A 14,006-nucleotide genomic window follows, 5' to 3' on the forward strand; every position below is an offset into this window, starting at 1 on the left:
CAGGCTCAGTTTAACAAACTTTATTGGAACAGTTTAACATTGCACGGTACAGCAAAACTTGTAAGTGTTCAAAAACAGATCATGTCAGAGGGAACTCATACACAATGAGAAATCAACATTCTAACTCGCACCCTAATGGACCATGAGGGCCATTTTCTTTTCTTCAGTTAAAGGAACACGGCAACTTTTTGAGAAATTAGCCTATTTGCTGTCTAGTTGGAGTTGGATAAGAGGATACAAGCTAATTTCCCCAAACGTTTGCGTGTTTCTTTAAATCCAGAGGATGGACAACTCCATTATGATGGCATCTTCACTGAGTCAGGACACAGTCTGTATGTAGCAGTTGCTTCCTCTGTAAAGTGATTTACTGTTGTAGGGATAGACAGTCTCTTCCAATGACCAAAGGCCCTCTTTTAAGATGTCTCCTACAATGAACAGTTTAGGGGTAATCTCCTGCGATGACATCTACACTTACTCGCATCAGTCCCTTTCCCAAGGGCCTTCTTGGACAGCAGCCATGGTGACCACTGCTTCTCAGCGGCAGAGGTGGGGTCTTTCCTCTAACTACTTTTTAGGTCCTCCGTGCTCGGAGAAATTCTAACACGTTTGGCCACGAGTCCATTCATCTTAACAGCAACAACGCCTCAGTCTAGCCATGTAGGGTCACTTAAATAGTTCTAGCAAATTATACTGAGTGGTTAACATACTGTCTCTTCTGCATCCACGCACACAATGTCCTGGGTCACTGGCACTTGATCATAACTTATTCTAGCATTTCAGTAATTGTAGTGAGCACAAAGGTCCAAGTGTTTCACTCACACACACACAGGCAGTGGGTGTCCGGTTGTCCTAGCGGTTGTAGAACTGAGAGGACACCCAGGCGAGCCCCCACTTGAGGTTGGTGAGCATGAACTTGAGTGCTTTGGTCCACTGCTCCTCCGAGTTGAACTGGGTCTTAATGGAGTAGGAACCGCCACTCCCGCCCGTGTCCTCGATCTTCCCCTTCTCCACGTCCATCCTAAACACACATACACACACACTACTTAACTACACATCACATGCAGTGCATGCTCTTTACACACACAGGTGACTAGATGCATAAACACCTGCATGTATCTTCTCCATTGTAAGCACACAAAAACCGGCACAAACCTGTGTCTCCTTTCTATACCTCTTTTATAGAGCACACACACAAGTGTGTCTCCTCACACACATCCCGTAGATTGACCAATCCCCAGACTCACCTGTATGGTAAGCAGAAGCCGGTGTCCCCTCTCTCCACCTCCTCTTTAAACTGCTGCACACAGTCCAGGAAGGCCACCATGGCGTGGTCAAACTTATTATCCCAGAAGAAGCGCAGGCCCCCAGAGCAATACAGCGGCAGCTCCTGCACACAGAGCACACACATGTGACACGTCACCACTGGATTCACACACACACATAATACGGCGTGTCAATACTGGACACACACGCACACACACACACACACACGTCAATACTGGACACAGACACACAGGGGACACGTACATAAACACTGTAGACATACAGACACACACAGAGCACACAAGTCAACACTGGAGACAGACACACACATCAACACTGGAGATGTACAGCAACACGCACAGAGCAACAGCACGGAACTGTTGTGATGCATCAGTGAGAAATGATATATCCTGTGTAAATGAAGGCTACCTTAGACTTGTTATATGATTATATACACCTGTGAGACTCCCATGTAAATGAAGGCTACCTTAGACTTGTTATATGATTATAAATTGAGGAGACTCCCATATAAAAGACTTGTACCTTAGACTTGTCCGTGAGGGACTCCAGGTAGGAGTGGTTTCCGTATGGCACCAGGCGGTACCTGCAGAGAGATCAAAACATGATCACACACTGCGTGTGTCTTTCCATGTGTATGTGTGTGTCTGTCCGAGTCCTGGCTTCTTGTCTGTTTATCAGTTTGATGGTCTGGCATTTCCTGACTACCAGTTGGTGGTGGCAGTATTGTCAGTCCTGTCGCCCTTTCATCAATTTTACAGATTCTCTTGTCAGCCTGATATGTAATCTTCATACCAGACCAGTAAAGTGTTCATGTGTATGTGTGTCTGTATACAACAGCAATGTCCCAAAGTATGTCTGTGTCTGTGTGTGTGTGTGTGTGTCTGTGTGTATGTACCTCTGGAAGCGTAGCCCCATCTTGTTGGCCAGGGCGTGGAGCAGCAGGACAGTTTGACCCCAGGCAGCATTGATCTCATTCCACTCGACCGGAACACTCGGCAGACGGCCCAAACGGAAGTTATTTATGGTCCCAAATTGCCCACTATGCCTAACAAACACACACACACACACACACACACTTAGCCTAATGTCATGTACAAAATAAATAAATAGAATTAAGAAGGTACATAAACTAGCAATAATAAAACAACGCTATCATAATACATCTTTGCTTGACAGAACCAAACGCAGCAGATGTCATAACAAACAATATGACGTAACATAGTCCAACACAAGAGCCCCCAGCCCAACCCATGTATCCGTGCAGCAGGCAGACATGTTTACCAGATGTGGAAGGTGGCGTTAAAGACGTTGGTCTTCTTCAGGCGGTCCAGCTGGATCTGGCAGTAACGCATCTGGTTATCAACACTCTTCAGCTCATCGTCCAGCTCAAGCTGTTGCCGCTTGAACTCACAGTACTCTTTCTGGTACCTATTTGTGTGTGTGTGGGGGGGGGGGGGGTGGTAAGGGTGAGGAGACATCATGAGTTCCAACTAATTATAATCTACTATACATGTTCTGTCTAATTGAGTATGTTGTCCCACAAAGTGTTATAGCTTGAAATGGTCTTGCTCAAAAGCCTCTTGCCAGAATCGCAGACTCTACCATAAACACGCACACACAGACAACTCGTCTTCTTTCTCTCACTGCTGGTATTCAAGTGGACACACACACACACACACACACCCACACCCACACCCACACCCACACCCACACCACACCTCCCCCCAGTATCCCAGAACGCACTGTAGCTCCTCGGTGTCCAGCTGCTGGGAGTGTGCGCGTCCCTGGCTGAGGTCCTTGGCCACGGCCTCCCGCTGCAGCTCGATGGTCTCCAGCTCCTGGATGAGCACCTCCTCCTCCGCACTGAGCGCGTGCAGCTCCGCCAGCAGGGACGACTCCTCCTCCTCCTCCAGATGCGAGAGCAGCTCCAGACAGCTCCTGTGAGACACACACGTCGCCTTTAGGACACATTGCACACGTCGCCTTTAGGACACATTGCACACGTCGCCTTTAGGACACATTGCACACGTCGCCTTTAGGACACCTTGCACACGTCGCCTTTAGGACACCTTGCACATGACACCTTTAGGACACCTTGCACAAGACACTTTACTTTTAACCATGCATATGCATATGCACCATGGTTACCATGCATATCCTGCAACCAGTGCGTTGGTTGTGCATATCCTAAAACATTTACGTGACACGATCGCAATATGCACTATTCATATGAACGCTAGAGGCGGTAGTATATGTGCAGTATGTGACCGTCACATATGGGCATGCAAGACCAGCTCTATTTACGACTCTGGGTCTGAATTCTGTGGTCTGCACTCTGGTGGTGTCATCCAGTAACACGCCTGGTGCGTGCATAGGACTTGGGCAACGTTTCATTCACACCATAGCCAGTTGTGTACACAAACCTATGCAAACGCTTTTTAAAAAAGCAAGTATATCCGCAAAAAGCAAGTACACCAACTTATCAACACACTCAAAGCACATTACATAGTAGCAGGAAGACAACTATTACTTACTTATAGTTCTGGCACTCGTTCTCAGTGATGTTGAGCTGCGTGTCCAGATGGTCAAGCAGTGTATCGGTGCACTCCTCACACAGCGGGTGGTCCACATCCGTCTGTCCCGACATGATGTCAAAAAGGTCACTCGTTACCTGGGACCAGACGAAGAAGCGAGGAGTGAGGAACAGAGGACACAAAATGACAGACCACTAGCACTGCTTCTTTAATTAGCACTGAAATGCAATCACAGGGGGCACACACAAAGCATACTACATAGGTGCCTGCGCATGTGTGCAAGAGGCACGCACAAACACTTGTGCACACACATTACTGACTCATTGCATCATCAGATGTTAGGTGTAAGGGGGTGAGGTGGAGGTGTGGGGCTGACCTTTAACCTCCGACTTAGGTTCTCCATGGTGCCCCCGTCTGATGCCTCGCCAATCAATGTAAAGCTGTTGGCACTCTCCGTCGACATCATCCTGCAACCAGCACAGAAAAGATCAGAGCAGCCTCCACACACACACACGTCACACACACACACACACACACATGCTCACAAAAGATGAATAAAACTTTGTCATTAAGACAGGCCAGTGGCAATTCACTGTGCTGCCATCATCTCTGACTCTGCACATACCTGGCTGGGGGGATGTACTTTCTTGAGACTCCATCTTGCTTGCTTTCCACAAATGTCTCCTGCTAAAAATATGACAGATTGGGCCCTTTTTCAAACTGGATCCGACCCACTCCTAGTCTGAAAATAGAGTGCTCTGCGTATCACTGTAGTCAGAGCTGCAGATGAAGTGGTTGGGCAATACAGCAGCAGAGCAATGCAGAATACCCTCACAGAAAGATAGATTTATGCAAGAATAGTTTCCAAGGAAATAGCGAACATGATAAATATTTAAACACCATATAAGATAAGTGTGGAGGCAGTAATATATATATAATTTAATGTCTTCCTTACACTTCAAATTATATGAGTGGGAATTTACATTTCATATTTGGTTTTGGCCTAATAATGACATGTTAACAGAATTAGAAAACCCTGGGCCAGTCCCAGAGGTCTTGATTAACAGGGCTCTGGTTAACCTGGACCATGACACTCACCTCGGGTGCACTGTCCCCTTCACTGCTGTCGGCCTGTTTGCTCGGCGTGACTGTAACCAATGGCGCTGGACAAAGCAGGACATTTGAGACGATTAACCCACAGGTCAACGATGACTGTACACCCAAGGAGTTGTTACCTTAATGCTGGTCAGATGTTGCTACATACCTATGAGTTCGTGGATGGTGACCTTGTCCAGAACATTGAAGGAGGTGTCCAGCTTCAGAGGCTGACTGCAGCGCTGACACACGAAGCTGACCTGCGTAGTGCTGCCGGAGGACTTGGAGCCCTCCATGACTGTCTTTTGTGCTATCCTTAGATTGAAGACAGACCTTACACGACGACAACCCACGACAGCTATGAGACTGTAGATATCAACATTCAATGAAATATGTTTTTATCATGTAGTTGCGAAAAGATCAGCTTATATCCAATCTATTCTAACATCGAACTCCAACGTTAGCCTTACATGGGTCTGCTAACTTTCTGACCAAAATCAGATCAGAGCAACCATATCAACCTTTTATTTTGTTTAAGTAGACACAAACCGATCGCAAAGCGTTGTCTTTGGAGCAAAAACTGTTTGATGTCAACAAACAGTAACGTTATATCGTTGCAGTAATGTTAGATAGCTCGCTCGCTAGATTGCTAACAGTAACTCTCAACAGTGTACGATGACTTTATGTAAAGACACATCGAACATGCTATATTTCAAGATGAAGAAGGTAATGCTGTATATCAAAACAACTAAAGAGTATGATGATAAACATGATAGAATCAGTTTAATCTATTATCAAGCGTTGATGTAACAACTATGCATGTAAACATACCAGTGTTTTCTTGTGTGGACTTCCTGTTTTGAGATCAGTGCAGCAGGAAGAGCGTCACGCTGAAAATCCCCGGCGATCCGCCAATCACAGAGGGGGTTAGATATTCTAGCGTCCTGAGACATTTTGCCTCGATAAGACCTCACACTTTTTTTTAATTATTGTAAAGATAGATATATAGATCACTTTATGCAACCCTAAGGTCGAGAAGTCTGTGGTCGAGAAGTCTGTGACTGTAGTCTACACGGTAGCCTACATTGTCTCCTCTCCCTGCATAAAGGGGAGTCTTTGTAGTTTGTTATAGCAGTGGACAGGAATGACTTTCTAAAACAGCCCTTCAAAAGTTTTTTACAGATCTATTAGGCTTTCTGATGTATGGATAGCTGTGAAGTGAGTCCAGCGCCAAGGTAGGAAAGCATTTGATGACACTCAATAATGCAGCTGGCACATAATGTAATGGCTACGTCGACTCACAACTCATGAGTCTGTCCATGCAGATAGCAATGATGCTGACTAGATGGCTTGGTCTCTCTCAGGTCTTTCTTGGGCTTGATAGTGGTTGTGTTTTTGCACTGATTGTACCTGCAGTAATGTCAACATGTAGGTAGAGAACTTGAGCCTATTAGTAAAGTAGGCCTACTATTAAGTTCAATTGATTGATTGATGATTTTAATAGACACAATCCCAACAGATCCCATAGCATGATTTTAATAGACACAACAACAGATCCCATAGCATGAGTCCCAGCGCAAGAACAAGGCAATGGCACAGAAAAACTACCCTTTTATGGGAAGAAACCGAGCAGAACCGAACTTAGGGTGGAGTGAGGCCGGTCCAGTAGCCTGCACAAAGATCAGTTTGACTCAATAAGAGTGATGCAATATGCATCGTATAAAATTATTATTATATTATATTATATTATATTATATTATATTATATTATTATTTTCAAAGTTGTTTGATGCAAACACATTTCTGGATGGGTACTAATTGAAATCAATCCAACATTTATGTAATATCTACAGTATATCTAATGTTTTCCCTGTCCACTTTTTTGAAACCTGGTCCCAGGGTGGAAAAATCTGAAACCCAGTTCGTTTGGACGGCGAAACCGCATACTTGACCACACCGTGCATCGCCACACCTCAGCTGCCCTGGACTTATAGTATTGAACAGTGTTTTCCCTGTGTTTTCTTGATGCATTTCTAGCTACTCTCAGTGACGCGAGAGAACTAGTCAGAAGTTATTAGGGAAGTGCGGTGTAAGTTTAAATTAATGTGTGCGTAGTGCCGGTGTCATTCGTTTATTTTACATGTCTTACAACATAAATAAATGCATTCATAGTCTAGTGAAGTCAGATATGAGCATACAAAGACGCTTATCTCATGTTAAGCCTATGGTAGATGCGCACTAAATGCGAATGTGCGTTTTGATGCAGACAAAAGTATCGACTGTTACTAACAAAGGTATTATAGCAATATTATAAATGTGGCGACAGAATAGCCTAGAACTTGGGTAGACCTAGCGTTTAGTAGCCTATGCACTTGCGGTGATAGCCAAAACTAATGTGAATCGTGTACTATCCTACAACCAAAGAAAGTAAGGATATTATTTGTACCTGCGTTAGCCAAATAAAGGACGGGACTGCACCCTTCACAAACCGTAAAAATGAAGTTTATTAGTTTTACAGTTGACTACAGTTGGCAGTTCACTATCAGTCCACACAAACAATTCTGGTTTCCTTGCACTAGCCATTTTCGTCGTAGCCTATCTGTCTGTTTGTATAGCCTACAGCACGCAAGCTTTGGTCAAAGAGAAACAGTGCCACCTATAGGCTTAAGATATGAAGTAACGTGTTGAGTCTTGTTGAGAAAAGTATCTGTTGAGATGGATTCGTTTGGACGCAAATATTCTTGATATGGTTCCAGGGAAGACGGAGGAAAAAAAGATCGGTTGGTACGTGTGGACTAGCCTACTAACTAAATCTTCCATCAACCTGATGTAAAAAAGTCACGGTTAATGCTGCTTTATTAAGATTGTGAGTATATTACCCCTTAGGTGTGCAATCACTTATTCAGTTCAATTTCAATGGTATATTTAAAATAAGACATAAAACATGCATACATCTTTACAAATTTAAAGGATGTTCAAGAATTAATGTAGGCCTAGGCTATAGGCTAATGCACTATAATACACTGTCCACAATAACACAACAATGCTGAAGTGTCCAGAATCATGATTAACTTACATCACTCATCATAATAAGTTAATGAATAATTAATAATACATACAATACATTAATAATACAAATATTTATCAGAATTAATTGTGTTAAATGTGATATTGTCCATTTTCAAATCAACCTCCTCTGAGACGGAGTGTGAGATAGATGGTGCTCTTTGATTCAATGCCATAGTCCTCCAGCTTTCGTCGATCTTCCAGTTGCTTGCCATTGTAAATCAGTACCTGCTGGTCCTCTGGAACCTTCTCGTTGTTGTAGACCTTGTGTTTGAAGTCAATTACTTTTTCACCTGGGGCCACGTCATAGGGTTTAATCTGACCCTTCTCGTTCTTTAGGAACACCTGAATAGGCGCGGGATCCTGTATCAGAGCCATGATGTAGGAACCAGACTGCAAGCCGATGGTACTGAGTGTACTGGAATCATTGCTGAAGTTGATCCCGTTTGCGTTGAGCTTCAGACACGCAGGTGCATCGCCGCTCTTCAACTGGATGAGTCTCTTCAACTCTCCGACGGTGTTACTTGGGCTCACCTCCAGGGAGTAGGTCTCGCCGTTCAGGAATTTGATTTGAAGCAGCATTCTGAGAAACAAGGGGTACAATACCGTTTGTGTCAGATGACAAGTGCTTTCCTCAGCTCTTCGGCAATGTATGAAGATAAAACTGATTCAAGTAGCATAGTGTAGGCTATGTGTCAAAGCGACATTATCCACAAGCTCAATTTTATGTTCATTCTTTTTCTTTTCTTTTTTTACGTAGGCTATAGCCTATAATGTATTTTTGTCTCGACCTTAAAGCACTTTGGGTTAACTCCTTTTTTTTTTTAATGTAAAAATGCGTCTATATTCAATAGCCTATTCTGAACCATTGCAAGAACATAAGCATCTTTTAAAAAGTGATGTTTAATTCCCTGGTTTCAGCACGGATCTCGGATTGCCTTTCAGACATAGCTACATGGATGAAGGCACACCACCTCCAGCTGAACCTCTCAAAGACTGAACTGCTGGTCATCCCAGCTAAACCTACCATACACCACGACATCAACATCAAATTTGACTCCCTGTCTGTTTCACCGACCAGGACTGCAAGAAATCTAGGAGTTGTTCTCGACAACCAACTAAACTTCTCAGATCATGTTGCCTCAGTCGCCCGGTCATGCCGTTTCGCACTCTACAACATACGGAAAATCAGGACTTACTTGACTCAAGATGCTACCCAACTTCTGGTTCAGGCAATAGTCATCTCACGACTCGACTACTGCAATGCCCTCCTGACAGGTCTCCCAGCCTGCGCAGTGAAACCACTTCAGATGATCCAGAACGCAGCGGCGCGCCTGGTCTACAACCAACCCAAAAGGGCACATGTTACCCCGCTGCTCATCCAGCTACACTGGCTACCTATGGCGGCCCGCATCAAATTCAAGTCTCTAACGCTTGCCTACAAAGTAGTCTCCGGTTCTGCTCCCACCTACTTGAATGCCCTCATACAGACTTACACTACCTCCAGACCGCTGCGCTCCTCTGACGAACGACGTCTAGCTCTACCACCGGTACGCTCAAGCCAATCCAAACTTTTCTCATCTGTTGTTCCTCGTTGGTGGAACACACTGCCAGTTCCTACAAGGGCAGGGACATCCTTTTCCACGTTCAAAAAACTCCTGAAGACCCAGCTCTTTAGAGAACATCTACTCTCATAGCAACACTTACAACAAGTCTTACTGATCCTAGCACTCACCAGCCGTTAAACTGACAAGTAACTGTTAAAATACAGCACTCACCGACGCACTTATTCTTACTGTACTCTAATGTGTTTTTTTTTAAACTGTCCTAAAATTGTGAGAATTGTTCTAAAACTTACTGTTTACCATGTTGTTAGTCGCTTTGGTTAAAAAGCGTCAGCCAAATGTAATGTAATGTAATGTAATGTAATGTAATTCTTACCTTGCCATATATTAGACTACCTTCGTTTGTCCTGCTTGTTTGCTTGATGATAATTCTTCAAAAGCCACAGCGTTCTGGCTGTTTTTTTATAGCCTAGGCTACTGATGATGACACACCCATTTGTTGATCAACATTATATTTCCCTTCACAGTCTAGGCCTACTTTCGGTTTCCATTCTCGAGTAACCCATGTAGCCATTCGCAGTAGGCTACTATTATGAGCGTTTAGTGCAATTCGCATGCAATAAAGTTGCGCTCTAAAAGGCAAAGAGCTCAAAAAGACCTATAAGGTAGCATTTAGGAAAAGTTTTGCTACTGTTAAGGGTGCTGAGTCACTTCCAGAAGGTTTGGATAGAGGAAATCAAAACCTGTGTATGGGAAATTCCGACTGGTCAGCAGATTTTGCAGAATGGAAAGTTATGCTACCCCACAACAATATTTCATCATTCATGTAGGCTTGTATTGCTTTAGGCAGATGGCATCTCCTGGGGGAATTTCGACCGATCAGGTAAGGCAGATGGCATCTCTTGGCTCTTTGCATAATGTTTTTAAAACAAAACAAACAATTGTAAAATTGTTCTTGAATTTCCCCTGGGGATCAATAAAGTATCTATCTATCTATCTATCTATCTATCTATCTAAAGCATTAAGGGATGATGACAGTTCCACAAAATGCTTGAGCTTATTTTATTTAAAGTGGTCATCTGTTCTACCTTCAAATTCCACTGACAAATAAAAACACTTTAAAGCGAATAAAAAAAAAAATAATAATAATAATAATAAAAACATTGTAAAAATGTATCTCCCTGAATAGACAAAGTTTATTTTCCAGTTTCAACTTTGGATTTTTTGAAAGAGAATGCAACATACTTAGATGACTTGAAAGATAAAATATTGTATCCTGTAAGAATGTAAGTTTCTATAAAGTCAGCCACAGCTAAAATATGATCTTTCTGAGAACTCAAAGATGTAAACCACCAGTATATTGACACTAACCATCTAAAATCATGATTACCAACGACAGACAGAACATTTCTACTGGGATATCTATATCCAAGACTCAATCTGGCATCAGCTATGCACTGCCAAGAGCTTCATGCTTTACACCAAAACACTCTGTGTCTCATAGCTACAGCGGAGCAGCAAATGTCCCATGTAGCAAAACATCCTGCACAGTTATGCAGATTATCACAAGGTGGAAACTGGTGCCCACAGTAACCACCTTTGCGCCACTCTTGTCCCAGTGAGTGGAGTGATCCTGCGACATACTCAGTAAAGAATGCAGCTATTTAATGCTGAAGACCCATTTGAACTTCTTTTCAAATAGATACATTTTGATCTAGTTAAGGTGGAGATTTTCAGGGTGCTACTGCCAACGCGCGTGCACACACACACACACACACACACACACACACACACACACACACACACACCTTATTGAATGTTGTGCAGTTCTTAAAGATGGCCTTAAAGATGTCCACTTTGCTGTACTCTCCCCGAAGCTTCTTGATAATCTGGTCTATCCACATGGGCTTGCTGATGACAGCAGCATAGTTGTCAAACTGTAACAGACAAATATTTGTTTTGATTAATAAAAAAAACCCCATCAAATGCATCAGTTCAAACTTAACCCAAACTGTATTCCACCTGAACTTGAACCCTAGGAGAGAGGTGATAGGACACCCTTTTGAATAGAAGGGGGAAGCACCACTCCCAAAATGTACGCAAAATTATGAATGGACCTTTGAAACTAAAGGAAAAAGAAATTAACACTATTATAGTGAAAACTGTTAGAGACATGTTAGGTCCAGAAGAACGACATGTGTTTAAAGGTGCTGTACATTTTTGACTTGGATATAAAAAGAGGCTGAGGCCTCTGACTGATTTCTGGTGGCGTTGTTCCTCAGATCCCCAGAACCATGGGCCGGCGCCAGTGTCATCTTTAAAGAGCTCACTCACATTAGGACCCTTCTTTCATCACTTTGGTCTAGGTAACTAATTAATACAATTGTATGACATTATACAGATTTGTCTGTAGCATTGCCTAAAGAAAGACAAATGCTGCATGCGTGCACACACACACACACACACACACACACACACACACACACACACACACAATAAAGGAGTAACCCAAGGCAAAGAACACCTACAGTGAGACAAGGGTCCTGCATGAAGATGAGCTCCTTGTCTTCTTTCAACAGATACAGAAGTAGATATTGGCAGTGCTACAAATATGACGGACAAGAACACATAATCAATAACACTGACAAACCCACCCCGTCAGCACAGCACAATGTTTCATTTCATTGGCTTTGTACCTCTACAGCAGTGGTTCTCAAAGTTTTCATTCTCCACTTTGGAGGTGGGGAATTTTCAAGCCCCATCTGACCCCATCAATACAGCAAAATGGTAACGTGAAGAGAGCGGGATCTCTGTAACAGTAACGGTAATCTGTGTTTAAAGCCCTACACGTCTTTGCTTCGATCTGTCTTCACCTATGGTTGTAGCATGTCCCAAAAGGGATAAAAAGCTTCACCTTCATCATACTTATTATGTATCTAATGTTTTTTTTTTATTATTTGCTCTTGTAAGAGAGCTCTTGTAAGAGAGATTCTTTGTGAGGAGGGAACGATATGTATGTCTAAAACAGGAGTATAAGCAGGAAACCAGGACAGGTGGTGAAGAGCAATAGCAGAGTGACTTTCTTTGTTTGTGTCAAGACAGACGCAGTTTGAATGGTAGCACTCCGAGTAGGTGATAGTGACATGTTAGAAGCTTTTTTTAAGCAATGGAGAACTTTTTTTTTCAAGGACACTGTGAAATTAAATGAAATTAAATGTGTACTTTGGATGAAATAAACTTTTCAATATTTTGCAAAGATTGGCTGTGTTCATTTGGTCAACATAGGCTACTCCTATATAATACAATTAAAAGGGTAAATAAATACAATATTATAATTATACACAGGCAGCCGTGGCCTACTGGTTAGCACTTCAGACTTACCGGAGGGTTGCTGGTTCGAACCCCGACCAGTAGGCACGGCTGAAGTGCCCTTGAGCAAGGCACCCAACCACTCACTGCTCCCCGAGCGCCGCTGTTGTTGCAGGCAGCTCACTGCGCCGGGATTAGTGTGTGCTTCACCTCACTGTGTGTTCACTGTGTGCTGAGTGTGTTTCACTAATTCATGGATTGGGATAAATGCAGAGACCAAATTTCCCTCACGGGATCAAAAGAGTATATATACTTATACTTATACGTATACATAATAATACTTCTTAATAGTAATATTAATAATAGTAATAGTGTCCAGTACGGTACTGTTTACATCCCTGGACATGGCATACTTCACTTACACATTGCTGCACTTTTTACCCACTTCTCTCTCAATCTATTTATGAAATTATTTCTAAATCTTTCTTTCTTTATCTTTATTTAAATAGTTGGTGATCATTCAGGACACCAGGCATAAGTCAAGCAGCTAAATACTATTTCATATTTCACAACACTATCTCTTTGTATTAGACAAATAAAGCTTCCTTGAAAGTATTGTTTGTTGTTGGCACAGAAGACTCCATCTGAGGCCTACACTTGATGTCTGAAATGTTCAGAGTGCCAACACACACACCTTCAGACACTTACACCTTATTGAATGTGATGCAGTTCTTGCAGATGAGCTGTACATCAGCGATAGACTCTCTCTCTTTGCTGTACTCTCCCCAAAGCTTCTTGATAATCATCCACAGGGGCTTGCTGACAGTATAGCATAGCAGAGTCGTGGGCGCAGGGGCGTCGGACTAACCCCTCGGGTAAAACCACTACTGATTATAGGGGCCCAAGGGGAGAGAGGGCCCTTGAGAGGTCTGGAATATATTTTATTTCACCTGGATATTTTCATTTCCTAATTCAATTTCATAACATGGGGGCCCATCAGGACTCCCTGTGCAGGGGCCCAGGATCTTGTGCTACGCCCCTGCGTGGGCGTCTAATCCAACTAAAAATAGCGGGGGCGTAGTTATGGCAGGAGTTGTTTTGGAGGTTAGGGACGACATGCTGAGAGAAAACATTTGATGATGCTCTCAATAATG

At 43.1% G+C, this 14,006-nt stretch overlaps 2 protein-coding genes across 4 annotated transcripts; both read right to left on the minus strand.

Moving 5' to 3' along the window:
* Positions 1-5: 5 nt before the first annotated feature.
* becn1 (beclin 1, autophagy related) lies at positions 6-5,829 on the minus strand. 3 transcript variants are annotated; one of them, XM_042086311.1, is made up of 12 exons: positions 5,745-5,829; positions 5,083-5,279; positions 4,917-4,981; positions 4,444-4,505; positions 4,195-4,285; positions 3,819-3,955; positions 3,028-3,222; positions 2,566-2,712; positions 2,180-2,329; positions 1,807-1,867; positions 1,245-1,387; positions 6-1,018 (listed from the first exon to the last, which is right to left on the minus strand). In XM_042086311.1, the coding sequence occupies exons 2-12, from the start codon at positions 5,207-5,209 to the stop codon at positions 850-852; spliced, it is 1,347 nt and encodes a 448-aa protein (XP_041942245.1). In that variant the 5' UTR covers positions 5,210-5,279; positions 5,745-5,829; the 3' UTR covers positions 6-849. The 3 variants fall into 3 exon arrangements, with proteins under 3 accessions (XP_041942245.1, XP_041942246.1, XP_041942247.1); XM_042086312.1 differs by having other exon boundaries at positions 4,444-4,502; positions 5,745-5,828; XM_042086313.1 differs by having other exon boundaries at positions 5,083-5,246; positions 5,745-5,767.
* A 1,921-nt stretch (positions 5,830-7,750) lies between these two features.
* LOC121705378 (polyubiquitin-like) lies at positions 7,751-10,012 on the minus strand. The gene is made up of 2 exons (XM_042086325.1): positions 9,920-10,012; positions 7,751-8,561 (listed from the first exon to the last, which is right to left on the minus strand). The coding sequence occupies exons 1-2, from the start codon at positions 9,925-9,927 to the stop codon at positions 8,099-8,101; spliced, it is 471 nt and encodes a 156-aa protein (XP_041942259.1). The 5' UTR covers positions 9,928-10,012; the 3' UTR covers positions 7,751-8,098.
* Positions 10,013-14,006: the final 3,994 nt, after the last annotated feature.

Source organism: Alosa sapidissima, chromosome 3 (genome assembly GCF_018492685.1).
Source record: "Alosa sapidissima isolate fAloSap1 chromosome 3, fAloSap1.pri, whole genome shotgun sequence".
Lineage (NCBI taxonomy): Eukaryota > Metazoa > Chordata > Actinopteri > Clupeiformes > Clupeidae > Alosa > Alosa sapidissima.